At 33.8% G+C, this 14,098-nt stretch overlaps 1 protein-coding gene across 6 annotated transcripts in view; it reads right to left on the bottom strand.

The window, feature by feature from the left end:
* DNM3 (dynamin 3) overlaps nt 1-14,098 on the bottom strand; it is a 542,059-nt gene that overhangs the window by 108,749 nt on the left and 419,212 nt on the right. For all 6 annotated transcript variants that reach the window (XM_047751932.1, XM_047751935.1, XM_047751934.1 and 3 more), the window contains one exon: nt 4,228-4,339. In XM_047751932.1, the coding sequence (XP_047607888.1) occupies nt 4,228-4,339 (112 nt within the window). The remainder of the gene's footprint in view (nt 1-4,227; nt 4,340-14,098) is intronic.

The following is a 14,098-nucleotide window of genomic DNA, read 5'->3' as shown; positions in this document are numbered from 1 at the left end:
TTAGCAGAGGAACTCAGTTTTAGGGGGACTTGGTTTCAGTCTCCACTCCTGTTTCAACTTTCCCCACATCTTTAAGGGAATGTCTCATCAGTAAAAAACAAAACCAAAAAAGAGTAATTCCATTAGAAACATCTTTACTTTGAAACTGTGTAAAATCCTATACACTTATTTAACAATTTTATATTGACTATGATTTCAATGTAATCGCCAAAGTAAAGTGAAATAAAAAAAAATTCTGCTAAATCCAAGTTCAGATTTAAACATATTTTTAAAGTATTCTGGCTGGCCAGAAACCTCAGGTGATGAATACTTAGGTAGAATGCGAAGGTAGAATGCTAAAGTTGTGGCTCAGAGATATTATGTCTAAGTTCACGGAATAAGTCAGTAGCATAATGGAAAACTGAATTCAGGGCTCCTCACTTCCATTTTAGGGCCATATATTATAGTGCTCAGATAAGACATCTACATTTAGCTTTAGATCAAGAGAATTTAAGGGGCTGAAGGTAATTGGAAAATGCACATGGTGAAACAGAAGGCAATTAGAAAATCCACACAGGAATATAGCTGGGCTGTTGTACTTTATATAGATTTCCACTGTAGTTTCTTTTTTAAATCACACTGCACAATAGTTATCTATTTGAATCTCTATCTTTCACTAGACTTGGAGCTCCTTATAGAGTAAGAAGTGCCTCCTTTTTTATCTTTGAATCTTTAGGGTCTACCATAACAATGATGGATGAAAGGAAGAAAGGAAGTGGGAGAAGATGGTGAAAGGGGAGGAAAGAAAGAAAAAAATTGGTAGAAAACTCTGAGAAATGACCTAAGAGATAGAAGGAATGTGATAGCAGGATATTATGATATGAGCGACATTAAAAACATTTCTCATGAGGACATGACAGAAAAAGATATGAAGAAAAGCATGTTATAAAAATTATGAAAACAGTTGGAAAAAATTGTCCAAAAGATCAATTCATTAAAATTTGGGTGTGGTTACTTATCTAAATGAAGCCAAACTTATACAACTTAGAAAAATGATCTATGTACAATATTTTTCTAGTCAGAATAGAGATTTTCTCATGTAGAAAGTAGTTTTTGAGTCTAGACTCATATCAATTTGGACACATAAATGTTTCATTGTTGGGGTGGGTTTTGATTGATTTGCTGTTGACTCAATGGTTTATTGATACAAAAACAAAAAACACTAGAAGTCCTAAAAATTTACTTAGAGACATCTGTTATTAGGTTATTCTGACTTCTTCATCAAATATTTCTAAATTAGGAATAACTGTACCTAAAAGTATCACTTTCCCCAAACCTAAGAGTGTTCGTGAAATGCAATGTTTGGATAAGCATTCTACTTAGATTTCCTTCAGTAGTTAGCTGCCATTTAAAGTCAAGCAATCGTGTAATATAACCTGTAGAAATACATGGTGCATAAGAAATGCAAATATTGTTTATGATGAAAACTGAGAAAAGCAACGTTCATGGCACATTGCCAAGCTTAATTTCCTGTCATGTCTTTGGCATGTAGTAAAAAGCTCCTTTGTCTCATTTTCTAAGTAACTGTACTAAATGTGTGTTAATAAACAAAACTTTGAAAATAGTCAAAACATTTTGTGTAGGGCAACTCTAGATTTACTTAAAATTGAGCATTCTAATAAAAAATAGTAAATATTTCATTGATCATTTTCTTTTTATGTTTATGGAAACATGAAAATTCAGATTTATAAAAACATTTCACAGAGGGATGGGTAATTTTGCTTTTCCAAGACAGGTTTTCCCTCACAAGAGATGCAATACATAATTTTTTAAAAAGGCAAACTTGTCTAGTGCACTTAAAATAAGTTTAGTTGACAAAAATCATGACTTAAAACACTTTCATAAACATTACAGTTCCTTGGAAGGAAGACACACACACACACACACACACACACACACATACACACACAGGCAGATATTTTTTATAACCAAGTATATCTGGAAGATAGAAAATAGTATAAAGTATTTACAATCTCAATGGGCTGTATTATAATGTCCACAGTGCTTTAATTCTCCTCTACTTCTTTAAGTAAGTACTCTGTGATAAAAATATAATACTTATTATCATCATTATAAATAAAAATAGAGTACTTACTTGTGTTTATCCAGTTAAGTTTTTTCCCTGCATTATCTCATTTAACTCTGTCAACCATACTTCAGGAGATTCTCATTATCTCCATTTAGACATGGGACTCTTGAAAGAAAAAAACCTTCTCCCAAATCTGACAGCTTGTAATATGAGCATCAGGAATTTCCATTTAGGTAGCTGCATGCTAAAGTGTGTGCTTCAACCCACATGTTGTACTGCTTCTCATAACACCTGGCCATAATCTTCTTTTAAAAATGTCTTATCATGTCACTAACTGGCTTGAAACCCTCCAAGAGCTTCCTATCTCACCCCAAATAAAGCTGAAATGCTCACCACTCTCTTCAAGACCTATATCATCAACTTCTTTTGTTTGCCCTCATTGTGTCCAGACACACTGATTTCTTCTTGCTCTTCTAAGACACTGAGCTGGCTTTGCACTTGCTAGTCCTCTGCCATAAGCACTCTTCATCAGCCTTTCATATCATTTACTCCCCCACATCCTTCAGGAACCTACTCAAATGTCAGCTCTTCAAAGGGGCCTTCCCTGATCAACTTTACTTAAAATAAAGCTCAGTTTCTCCTCACTCTCACTGTCCCTTCAATTGATTTTTTATAGTATTAATTATACTACACAATTATATAGTTATTGGTTCACTTGTTTAACATCTGTTTCTTGGGAAAAGGACTTCACTCTTCACCTCAGTATCACTGGTGCCTAGAAAGATGCCTAGCAAAAAGTATGTGCTTGATGAACTTTTGCAAAATGAATGAATTAAAAATTAAGTATATGTACATTTTTAATATATACATGTTTGTGAAATTAAACACACTACCATCACTGGATAAGAAAGAGTAATAAGTAATGATTAGAATTAACAAAGAAAATAGAAGTGGTACAGAAGATAACTCTGTTCCTGGTTATCATCTGGAAGGGTCTGGTTTTACCTCATTTGGAGGGCAGAAGGTGTGTCATAGAGGGTTCATTGTTTTAGTTGTAACCAGTCAACTGTACGTTGAGATGGGATTAAGGGTTTATGTGAGAGCTAAAATAACAGCAATGAAGAGAAGCTTTTGGCACAAATCTTCTGTCCTTTGCCCTTGGAACTTTGTTAAATTCCAGTGTAACCTCAGGGAGAGGGTCAGGTCCAAAATCCCCTTGAGTTGCTTCAATTGTGCCCACATCTCAGACTTTCCCGTGAGAAGACTCCATCTCTATTTGGGGCCTAGAAATAACCCACCCTGTGCATGATCACTGATCCAGAGCTAACAGAAGGACCACAAGGGTCAAGCTGGACTAAATCCTCAAAGCTAAGTCTCAGTTCTTAACTTCTGGGGAGAACCTGGATAGTACAACTGCTCAGGAGGAGGAAGCAAGCAGTGAGAGCCACTCATCTGCAGCCTCTTTAATGGTGTGTGTACAAATGTTGAGTGGGAATTCTGACGTTTAAATCCAGACTAGTCTGTGTAATATTACATTTTCCAAAGAATACAAATAGAAGGTCTGTTTATTAACTCAAATGAAGAGACGTGTCTCCAAGATACTTGAAGTATATTAATAAAGATAAGTGGGAGTAGCAATATAGTATTTTTTTGTTCTTTTATACTCACAATGACATTAACCAGAGTTTAATTTTGGATGCTGGTTCTACAGACATAATGATAGGAGGTAGCTTTTTATAAAAAAAAAAAAAGTACACTTTAAAGAATATGAAATAGTGTTATGATTGACATATATGCTATGACCATATGAAGAATGTTATTAATTGCTTATATGAATACTATAACAAACTGTAGAATAGAGTATGAAGGAAAATAAAATTTTACATTAAAACAAAGAAACTCTCTCTTGCTTTGAGACTACGTATGTTATGTTTTATGGCAAAGTTGAGAATATACTGATAAACTTCTTAAAACAGAAATCTAGTGGATAAAAAGAAACAAGCAAAGTGTTGGTTAAAACTATGATGAATTAATTAAGTCAAATGATAATGAGTTTCTCCAGCATATAGTATGCAGAATTATGTTTTCTTAATAATTTCAATTATTAATAAATTTTAAAATAAGAGATAATTTAAAAATAATAGACATATCCAACTTACTAAAGACTTATCAGGATAAACCCCAGCTCTTAGTAGGGATGCCTTCCAGCTGTCTACATCCTCCTGTGAATCACATGCCAGCTCAAGGAAGCGATAGTCTTTGTATACATTCCTGGAGTCAAAAAAAAATCATACTTTCAGTTTTGAACCAAATTCAAAATGAATACTCCTGCAAACAATGATAATAAAAATGACAGTCCAAATGGAAAGTTATCTGACAGTCAACTGGAGAAAGACAAAACACATTTATTATATTTAAAATAATTAGAAAATTCCAACACGAATGTATTATACAATTAAAAAAATTAAAGAATTTAGAATTATTTACACTGCTAAGAAATAAGAAGGGAAGGAAATACGAATGCTTTAAACATGATACACTGAGTGCCAACAGATGGGGAATTGTTCTGAGAGGAATGGATTTGTTATTGTCTAATTAATTTTTGAAACTAATTTAAAAGTCTAAGTGGCTCATAAGGCTTTAAAATATATAGCAATAATCTTAAAAAATTAAAATACTATGCCAGATTCAAATTAGAAATGGTCATCAATATTATGAAAAGAGCTTTTGGACCACATCAGAACTCTAAGGCAAGGACCAACATGTGTAGTGCTTTAGGAGAGCTGACCCTCAATGATCACAGGACCCTGAGTGTGTCTATCCTTTGGCCCTAAGGAAGCATGGAGGGAGTGAGTTTTCTCTAACCTAACGCAGAAGAAAGTCTCTCTCTAGGTGCCTCAAACTGCTAATTCTGGCCATGATGACTAAGATGTCTGTCCCTTCCCATGGGACCAGTGCATTTAAAGTACCCAGCCATTGAATCTGTGCCACAAGGAACAAAGGGAAACGAAAGGACATCTAAAGAGGTCTAATAGGTAGAGACAGAAAGAAGGCAATCAGAGTAGTCCATCAACAAAAGAGAACTGTTGGGGGTAGCGGAAGAATAATAAGTATATGAAAAGGAAAAAAAAGGGTATTAAAAAGACGTCTGGAATTAAGTTAAAATATTGAGTACATAAGTTTAAGGAAAAGATGATCAATGATGAGATAAGAATTAGATTTTAAGTTCCAGTAGGAGGATTAGAAAAATATAAATTAAGAGAAATATGGAGGAAAGACTCAGAACATCCAGCCTGTAAATAATAGAAGTTCTTGAAAAAGAAAGGAAGATGGGAAGAGAAAAATAATTAAAAACAAAGAAACTTTTGTTTTTAATTAAAAAAAAAATTTTTTTTTGGTCTTTTTAGGGCCATACCCATGGCATATGGAAGTTCCTAGGCTAGAGGTCAAATGGGATCTGTAGCTGCCAGCCTACACCACAGCCACACCAACTCAGAATCTGAGCCATGTCTGCAAAATACACCACAGCTCATGGCAATGCCAGGTCCTTAACCCACTGAGCAAGGCCAGGGATCAAACCTGTATCCTCATGGCTACTAGTCGGGTTCAGTACCACTGGGCCACGATGGGCATTCCCAGGAAACTATTTTTTTAAAAAAGACACATCCTGATTTTTAGAAAGATCCAAATCTATACATTGAGAGTGCTGTTTCAGGAAGAATCGGTGAGAAAAAATCTCACATAGACATAAGCTAATATAATTCCTGAGCTCTGAGATAAAGAAAACATTTCAAAGTCTTCTGTAAAGAAACAGCAAGTTGCTTACAAAGGAAAAAGAATTAGACTGGCACTAGACTGAACATTCAAAAGGTAGACAGTAATGAAATAATATTCATGGACTCTTAGATCTACAGACTCAGTGTCCTACCTCCAGTCAGGATATCACCACATAGCCAATGTGAGGAAGATCCTAATGCAGTATTAGGATTGTAACAACACTGAGTGAACCTGCAGAGAGTGTTCAAGGTGAAGAAAAACTAAGAGAAGTGAAAACAGTGGTGAGCAACAAAACTTGGCATATCCATAGAGCCAAATTAAAATAATGATAGACCACCTAAGAGTTGCAACATAAGAACTAAATAAGACTCTTAAAGTATAAGAGATACACTGCAACAGAAATTCAAATAGTCCAAAACTTGGGGGAGCGTGGAAAGAAATAAAGATGCTCCCAAGGTCTCCTCTGATAAATGAAGGATCAAGAGTGGGGAAGCAAAGAGATCCTAGAGGTCTCATATTGTTGGGAGAAGTGGGCAAGAAAAAAGGTAGGAGAAGAAAGTGTCTTGGGAGAGAAATGTTTGATAATTTGCCTCATGGAAAAATAGGGCTATGTACTGATGAATGTAATTATTAATGAAATTAAAAGTAGAGCAGAACTCCCAGATTATAAAGAAAAATAATAAAAATTAACAAACAGCCTTGATAAAATCAACAAAAAATTAAGATGAAATAACAAAATAAAATGAGAAATTTTAATAAGGCAATGGGAATAACATTAAATATATTAATTGCTAAATTAATAAAAATGAACTGAATTCTCTCAGCTGAACAGTTAATTTAGGTTTAAGAAAATAAGGCCTCGTCATATGTTATTTGCAAAATTAAAGGAGTAAGAAAAGAGATATCAGACAACCACAAAACAAAGAAATAAAAATGTATGAATGGCAATATTAATATATGTGAGATAGAATTTAAAAGTACTGAGCAGAATAAACAATTTCAAAGCACTAAATAGAACAAAAAGAAATATTACATAATGATATTACTTTACAAAGATTGGAAAAATACTCATAAACCTGTTTGCACCAAATAACATAGTAGATACGTAAATAAAGCAAATGTTATTAAAATAAACTTGAAATAACTATTGCATAAAATTAATTAAAATATAAATATGAAAAAAATTTAATACGGCTTTTTTCAAATTAGATATAGTAAACAAAGATAAGTAAACACATAAAAGAAACAAACAGTACTATTTGATGACATAAATTTAATAGATTATTTTATTGCTTAAATAGAAGATAAAGATTTTTCATCATCCACAAACCATTTACAAAAATCTGTCATACACTTGGATCTACATACATATACAACATTAGCTTTAAGAAATATTTAAAAAGAGAAATTGTATAAATCACATTCTTTGGTCTTAAAAAAAGAAAATAATAATTTCTTAAAAAGTCTTAAAAAAATGCTTCAACACATTCCTAGATAATCCTTGTATTATACAAGAAACCAAAATAAAATTGTAAATTATTTATAAAGTAATAAAAAAAATGTAAGCATATCACATCCAACCAATGGAACACAGCAAAGACTGTAGGAAATTTATGGCTTTGAATATGTTCATCATTTAGAGAAAAAAGAAAAAAAGTTAATATTCATCTATAGAAACTATAAAATTATGATGAAAAAATAAGCCAAGCAAGGAAATTATCATATATTAAAGCCAACGTTAATGAAACAGGAAATGTTAAGATAACATAAAGCATAAAGACATTCATAAGTATTTTCCTTTTTTCTAATAGATAATACATTTAAAATCCTAATTAGGGGAGAAAACAAAAGTATACAAGATCACAAACACAAAGGGACAGAATGCATACCTCCAAATATATAGGAAATTGAGAAAATTAAATCAAATATTTTATACACTTTTTTTTTTTTTTTGGTCTTTTTGCCTTTTCTAGGGCCGCTTCCTGCGGCATATGGAGTTCCCAGGCTAGGGGTCGAATCGGAGCTGTAGCTGCCGGCCTACGCCAGAGCCACAGCAACGCGGGATCGGAGCCGCGACTGCAACCTACACCACAGCTCAGGGCAACGCCGGATCCTTAACCCACTGAGCGAGGCCAGGGATCGAATTCGCAGCCTCATGGTTCCTAGTGGGATTCCTTAACCAATGCACCACGACGTGAACTCCCAAATATTTTATACACTCTTATGTCAAAACTAAGAACCTAGGCGTAATTAATAAAATCCTAAAAATTATAAATAATCAAAAATAACTCAAGAATTGGAAAATCCAAGTGGCTTTTCTAAAACATTACTGGAATTAATAAGATGCTTGTTTAAAAGGATAACATTGACTGCAAGACAAATATACAAAAATCAATTCATTTTCTCAGTACACCAAATAATATAGCAATGGGAAAATGCTCCATTCACATTAGGAGAAAGTCTATACAATACAGAAAATTTTTTTGTTGTTGTTTTTCTGTATTTTTAGGGCTGCATCCACAGCATATGGAGGTTCCCAAGCTAGGGGTCAAATTGGAGCTGTAGCCACTGGCCTACCTCACAGCCACAGCAATACCAGATCTGAGCCATGTCTGCAAAATACACCACAGCTCACGGCAATGCCATATCCTTAACCCACTAAACCAGGCCAGGGATCGAACCTGCGTCCTCGTGGGTGCTGGTCAGGTTGGGTGTTTCTACTGAGCCATGACTGGAACTCCAGAAATAATTTTTTAAATTAAGAAAATTATAAAATCTCATGGAATAGCATGAAATAAGATCTTCATATATCGGAAGGCATACTTGGATGTGTTGATTTGATTATAGTATACTCCTAGATCCTAGTAACTAAGTGCTAGTAGGTATTCAATAAATACTGAATAATGAACATCATCACACCCATAAAAATAGTAACTATTACCTATAAAATACCTTTGCAAATTTTGTAATTTAAAAGTAATTCTCCATCAAAACTTTAATATTTTTGCTAGGGAGGTGAGCACTTTTATAAATTTATGAAAATAATGTTCTTCTGATTTCATTACATACTTTTTGTATATTATTATAGTAATTTCTCATTTTTTAACTCGCTTCTGCCTGACTTATCTTTGTTTTACTCTTTTGCTTACATTCTTTTTTTTCCACTTTTCAAAAAGAAATAAAATGTTATAAATGCTAACATATGGTAGGGTTTTATTTTTTTATCCCAATTTGAAAATCACATCCTACAATTAAGAAAGTTTTAATCATGTTCATTTCTTGCTATAGCTGTTAAGTTTCATCATTTTGACTTATGCCCCCTTTTTAAAATGCTCTTTACTGTTTGCTTTTTGCATATTGATAAATGAAATTGCCTGTCTGGTTTCCATTTTTTTCTCTTTACTGTTTCATTTTTGTATATCGATAAATGAAATTGCCCTTCTGGTTTCTATTTTTTTAAGTGGTTTTCATTTCTTTAGGTAAATGACTATATTAAAGTTTCTCAAATCATTCTTGAATTCATTTCCATAAACAAAACTTCTGTATACAAAATTTAGGAATAAAATAATAATTCCTGGCTTCTTGAGAGATCTAGAAGGTTTAATTTTCCACAGTATCTCATCACATTTGCTAATATGTTTAGAAATATTGACCTAGGATATCATTTCTGAATTATTGTTTTCACATTTCTCTAAGAGTATCCTTTTCTTTTTTCTTGTGTATTCAATGTTGTTACACTTAAGCAATTATTTAGATAGAACTCCATATATTTAACTTTAATAAATATTTACCGTCAGACATTTTCCACCTGAACTTTCCTATTTGTAAATTCTTGGATTCATTTTTTGAGTTGGTCTCAAAGTAGAGTTGGCTATAAGAATTTCTGGTCGATGTGGTATCTACATTTCTCACATTGATTCAGTCAGTAAACAAAGAAATTTTTATTGTTTTATGGTTTTGTCGCATTTTTCTTACTCAGGGTAAAGCATTATTTTTCACTCACAGGATTTCAATCCAGTTCACTCCATTAGTCTTGCAAATAGTTTATTGACATTTTCACTTTCCAGCTTTTTTTTTTTTTTGAGACTTTCTATCTCTGCTCTGTATGATTTTTTTTTGAATATAACAATGGACAGAGAAAGACAAAAGAGAAACTTCTAATTTTTCACCATTTTATAAGAGAAATCACCGAATTTAATCTTCATAGCAACCCTGCAAAGTTGGACATACAGCTGTTTTACATTTGAAGAAACTGAGACAGAATAGGTGGCTTGCCCAAAATTGCACAGGTAATATATGGTCCAACCTGAGCCTACCATAGTCCTTGGCATGTAGCTTCCATAAAACAAATATTAGTTGAATGTATTGAACAAATGAATCAGTGAATAAATGAACTACAGAATGAACTTGGGCTGTGCTTAGTTTTAAAATCAACTTTTTCATTTTTGACTGGATCCTTTTTACAGAAAACCTAAGATTAAAACAGTTTGAAAGATAAACACAATAAGCAGAATGAGTAATTTTAATTAAAGTGGGGCATCTTTAAAGGAAATACACTCTCCAGCATGACAGTTCATTGTTCAAAAATTTGAAAGATCATATATTTGTTACAGAGCAGAAAGGGTAATGGATTATCTTGATGGAATCAAAATATATCAGTTTTTAATTATCTAATTACTTCTCTGCCATAACTTTTAGTTACTGCTTAGGTTTCCATCTGAGGCATTTCTGCTATGCTGTATGAGTTCCTTTAAGATGTAAAGGTATGGTAAAGGCAAAGCTGGACCAATGCCATGGAGCTTTTGGCCAGCAGGAAAGCAAGAGAAAAGTAGAGAGGGTACAGTCTTTCCACACTCTCTAAGCAGATCTGAAGAATTCAGCTTTGGCCTATTCTTATTGACCTTTCTCCAGAGTATTTCCTTTCAGGGGCTCTTCACATGGAAAATTTTGATTTTTTTTTTTCCCCCTCAAAGGATAGCCAAATTCTTGAGAGGGAAAATAATTATCTGGTTGAAACATTAGAAGAGGGTCAAAGGCTTCTGGTGGCTTTGGCTGCTTCATTTTTACCCATTTTTGAAGCCTCATCTTAGGCTGTGTCTAGACATCCAAGGAGAGTTGGATACAGGTCTAAAATACTGAACTGAGTTGATTTACTGGAAGTCTCATAAATTCTGTGGATGTAGCTTCCAGGTTCTCACCACATGCTGTAGCTGTATAGATAACCCACAGCAATTTGTACTGACTGCATTTTTTTTTGTTTAGTCTATTTCAGTGGCAATCATGTAGATATGAGCTTCTAAATCATTTCACTATGCAATCAAGCTGCACTATGTGTCTGACAGTTTGAAAAAACAAAATTCATCTCAATATTGAAAATGAGCATAAGAAATTTTATCCCATAGATAAAAGGTTTTAGGTATTACACTGAAGACAACATGACCATATGATAAGCCCATGTTTTTGAATATGTGTATGTATATATACATTTTTACATATAAAAACTTTCATTCATATCATAAGTATGTCTTTCATTCATATCATAAGATGTTAAAAATGTGAAGTTCAATTTCCTTGCCTCTGACAGACTTCAAACAGCTGAGACCAGATATTAAGTGTATCACAAGTCTTCTAGTCCCCAAGTCAACCCATTTGCCAATTTTCCCAAATGTTTCTCATATGAAGAGGTTTCTAGATAACACAGCATCCTTATTGCATTCTTGCGAAATTGCTCTATTTTAAATGGACTTTCTGAAAATGAGATGCCAGCAATTGATCACAAATCACTGGATGCATAATTATTCATAAGCAATGAAGAAGTTAGGTGGAATTTTTGCCTGCTTTATGGACAGTAAACTTCTACTAAGTAAAATGTAGTAGAATATAGTAAAGATCATTAACACCTACGGAAATCCAGTCTGTGCCATTTATTATTGTATATTAACATTGGTAAGGAAATCTCTCTGAATTTCTGTTTACTCATCTATAACTTGGGGATAATAATATCTAGCTCAAGCTTACTATGATAATAAAACAAGGTTATATGCGTGAAGATCTTATTTCACACCATGTCCAGCATCAGGTAAATACACAAGTAAAATACATAAAATATAAAAATTATTCTTATGCATTATTTTCACTGCCTTTAGGTCCTTTGCAATTGACCTCCTAAAAAACTAAACCTCTCCTGGACTGAATGCACATAGACTTTTTAAAACACAGTACGATTTACACTTAGCATTATTACATTTCATCTGGTTGGTTTTGGCCTATTTATCAGTCTGCTCAGATGTTTTGAGTCTGGATTCTGGCAAATAATATATTCACAATTCTTCCTATTCTGCATTATCTGCATATTTATAATATTCCCATATCATTATCAGAGTCATCAGTAATCATATTATAGACCTAGAAATAAAACTCAAAAAGATCCTAGATGATAATTACATGTTCCATTAACTTGTACCCAATCGGAATCAACAGTAAGACTTAAGATTTAATCATAGTCCATCACAAATGGACTACCAAGTCATGTATATTTCCCTTCATGCCTGTATCAGAAGACTATTATAAGGTCTAAGTATATTATATCTACTCCATTCTATTAAAATTTGCAGTCTAGGGAGTTCCCATTGTGGCTCAGCAGTAATGAACCTGACTAGTACCTGTGAGGATGCAGGTTTGATTCCTGGCCTTGCTCAGTGGGTTAAGGATCCCTTGCCATGAGCTGTGGTGTAGATCACAGACACAGCTTGGATCTGGCATTTCTGTGACTGTGATCTAGGTCAGCAGCTGTAGCTCTGATTCGACTCTTAGCCTGGGAACTTCTATATGCCATGGGTATGGTGGCTCTAAAATGCAAAAAAAAAAAAATCAGTTTTGGAGTTTGGTTCAACCTGTTTTCAAGATTAAAAGAAAGTTCCTATTGATCACTGATATCCCTTCTAAATAAATATAATACCAATTTTATAATTAATTATAGAAAATATATGGATGATAAACTCATAAACCAAATTTCCATTTTATTCTCCCTTTTGAACATGGACAACAACCTCTCTGTGGACTTTTTTTTTTTAATTGATCCACTGATCCTGCCACATCCCACTTGTTATCACCCTCCTTGTGGCTTCCCTTCCGTGAACACTCTGTTTAGCATTATAACTACTACCTTGCAAACCTTAAATTCTATTCCTTCACCATTTTATTCACCTAATAAAACTAAGAGTGAATTATTGTCTTACTCAGCTCCTGCATTCAAGTTGCTAAAGAATCCAAGAGAAAAACTATACAACTGTGATGATTATACTCACTTCAAATGTATAACTGCTAACATCAAATGGGCACCTAGCTTTTTCAGACTTCCCTACTATAATTCTGTAATCAATATGCTTTCTCACTGTACTAGAGGATTACCTCATACCTTTTCTTCCCTTGAATTTCTAATACACCATCTGCCATTCACACTTAGCTAATAATATTGCCTGATACTTCATAGGAAAAACATACCATCTGATGAGAATGATCTATTTTCTTTCCAGCAAATCCACCACCCTACCAGCATTAGTAACCACAGGTTCTGCCTTCCTTTTGTATAACCTTCAAGTTATACAATGGGTTGCATCTCTTCTAATGTCGTCCTATAATCATTCCCTTTTTCTTCTAGTTGAACAATTTCTTCCTTTCTACTAAGGATCATTCATATGGCATACTAGCATGCCTCAAAAGCAACCATCTTAGGACACACAGACACACACAGACACACAGACACACACACAATTTTCTCTTAATCCTTCTTTACCCCCAAGAACTGTCTCATTTCTATTTTGCTTTTACAGCAAAACTCCTCGAGTTATCTTGAATCATTTTCCCCATTCTTTCCCCTCCCATTCTTTCCTCAATCCATCCCAGTGAGATTTGTAATCCTGCTACTTTATAAATACTGGCTTTAACAAGGTCATGTGATCTACATGTTGCCACAGCAAATGATTGATTCCTTGTCTTGGTGTGATTTGCCTTCCCTGCAGCATTTGACATTGTCGATCACTCCCTGTCTTCAGTCATTATCTTAAGACTTTTGCAATAGCATGCTATCCTGCTTTCCACACTTCTACCTTACTGATTACAACTTCTAAAAAAAATTTTTTAATGGCCACTCCCATGACATATGGAAGTTCTCAGGGCCAGGGATTGAATCTGAGCTGCAGCTGTGACCTATGCCATACCTGTGGCAATGCTGGATCCTTTAGCCCACAGTGC

This window comes from Phacochoerus africanus, chromosome 11 (assembly GCF_016906955.1).
Source record: "Phacochoerus africanus isolate WHEZ1 chromosome 11, ROS_Pafr_v1, whole genome shotgun sequence".
NCBI classification, from domain to species: Eukaryota; Metazoa; Chordata; class Mammalia; order Artiodactyla; family Suidae; genus Phacochoerus; species Phacochoerus africanus.
This window is presented reverse-complemented; position numbering and strand designations above follow the sequence as displayed.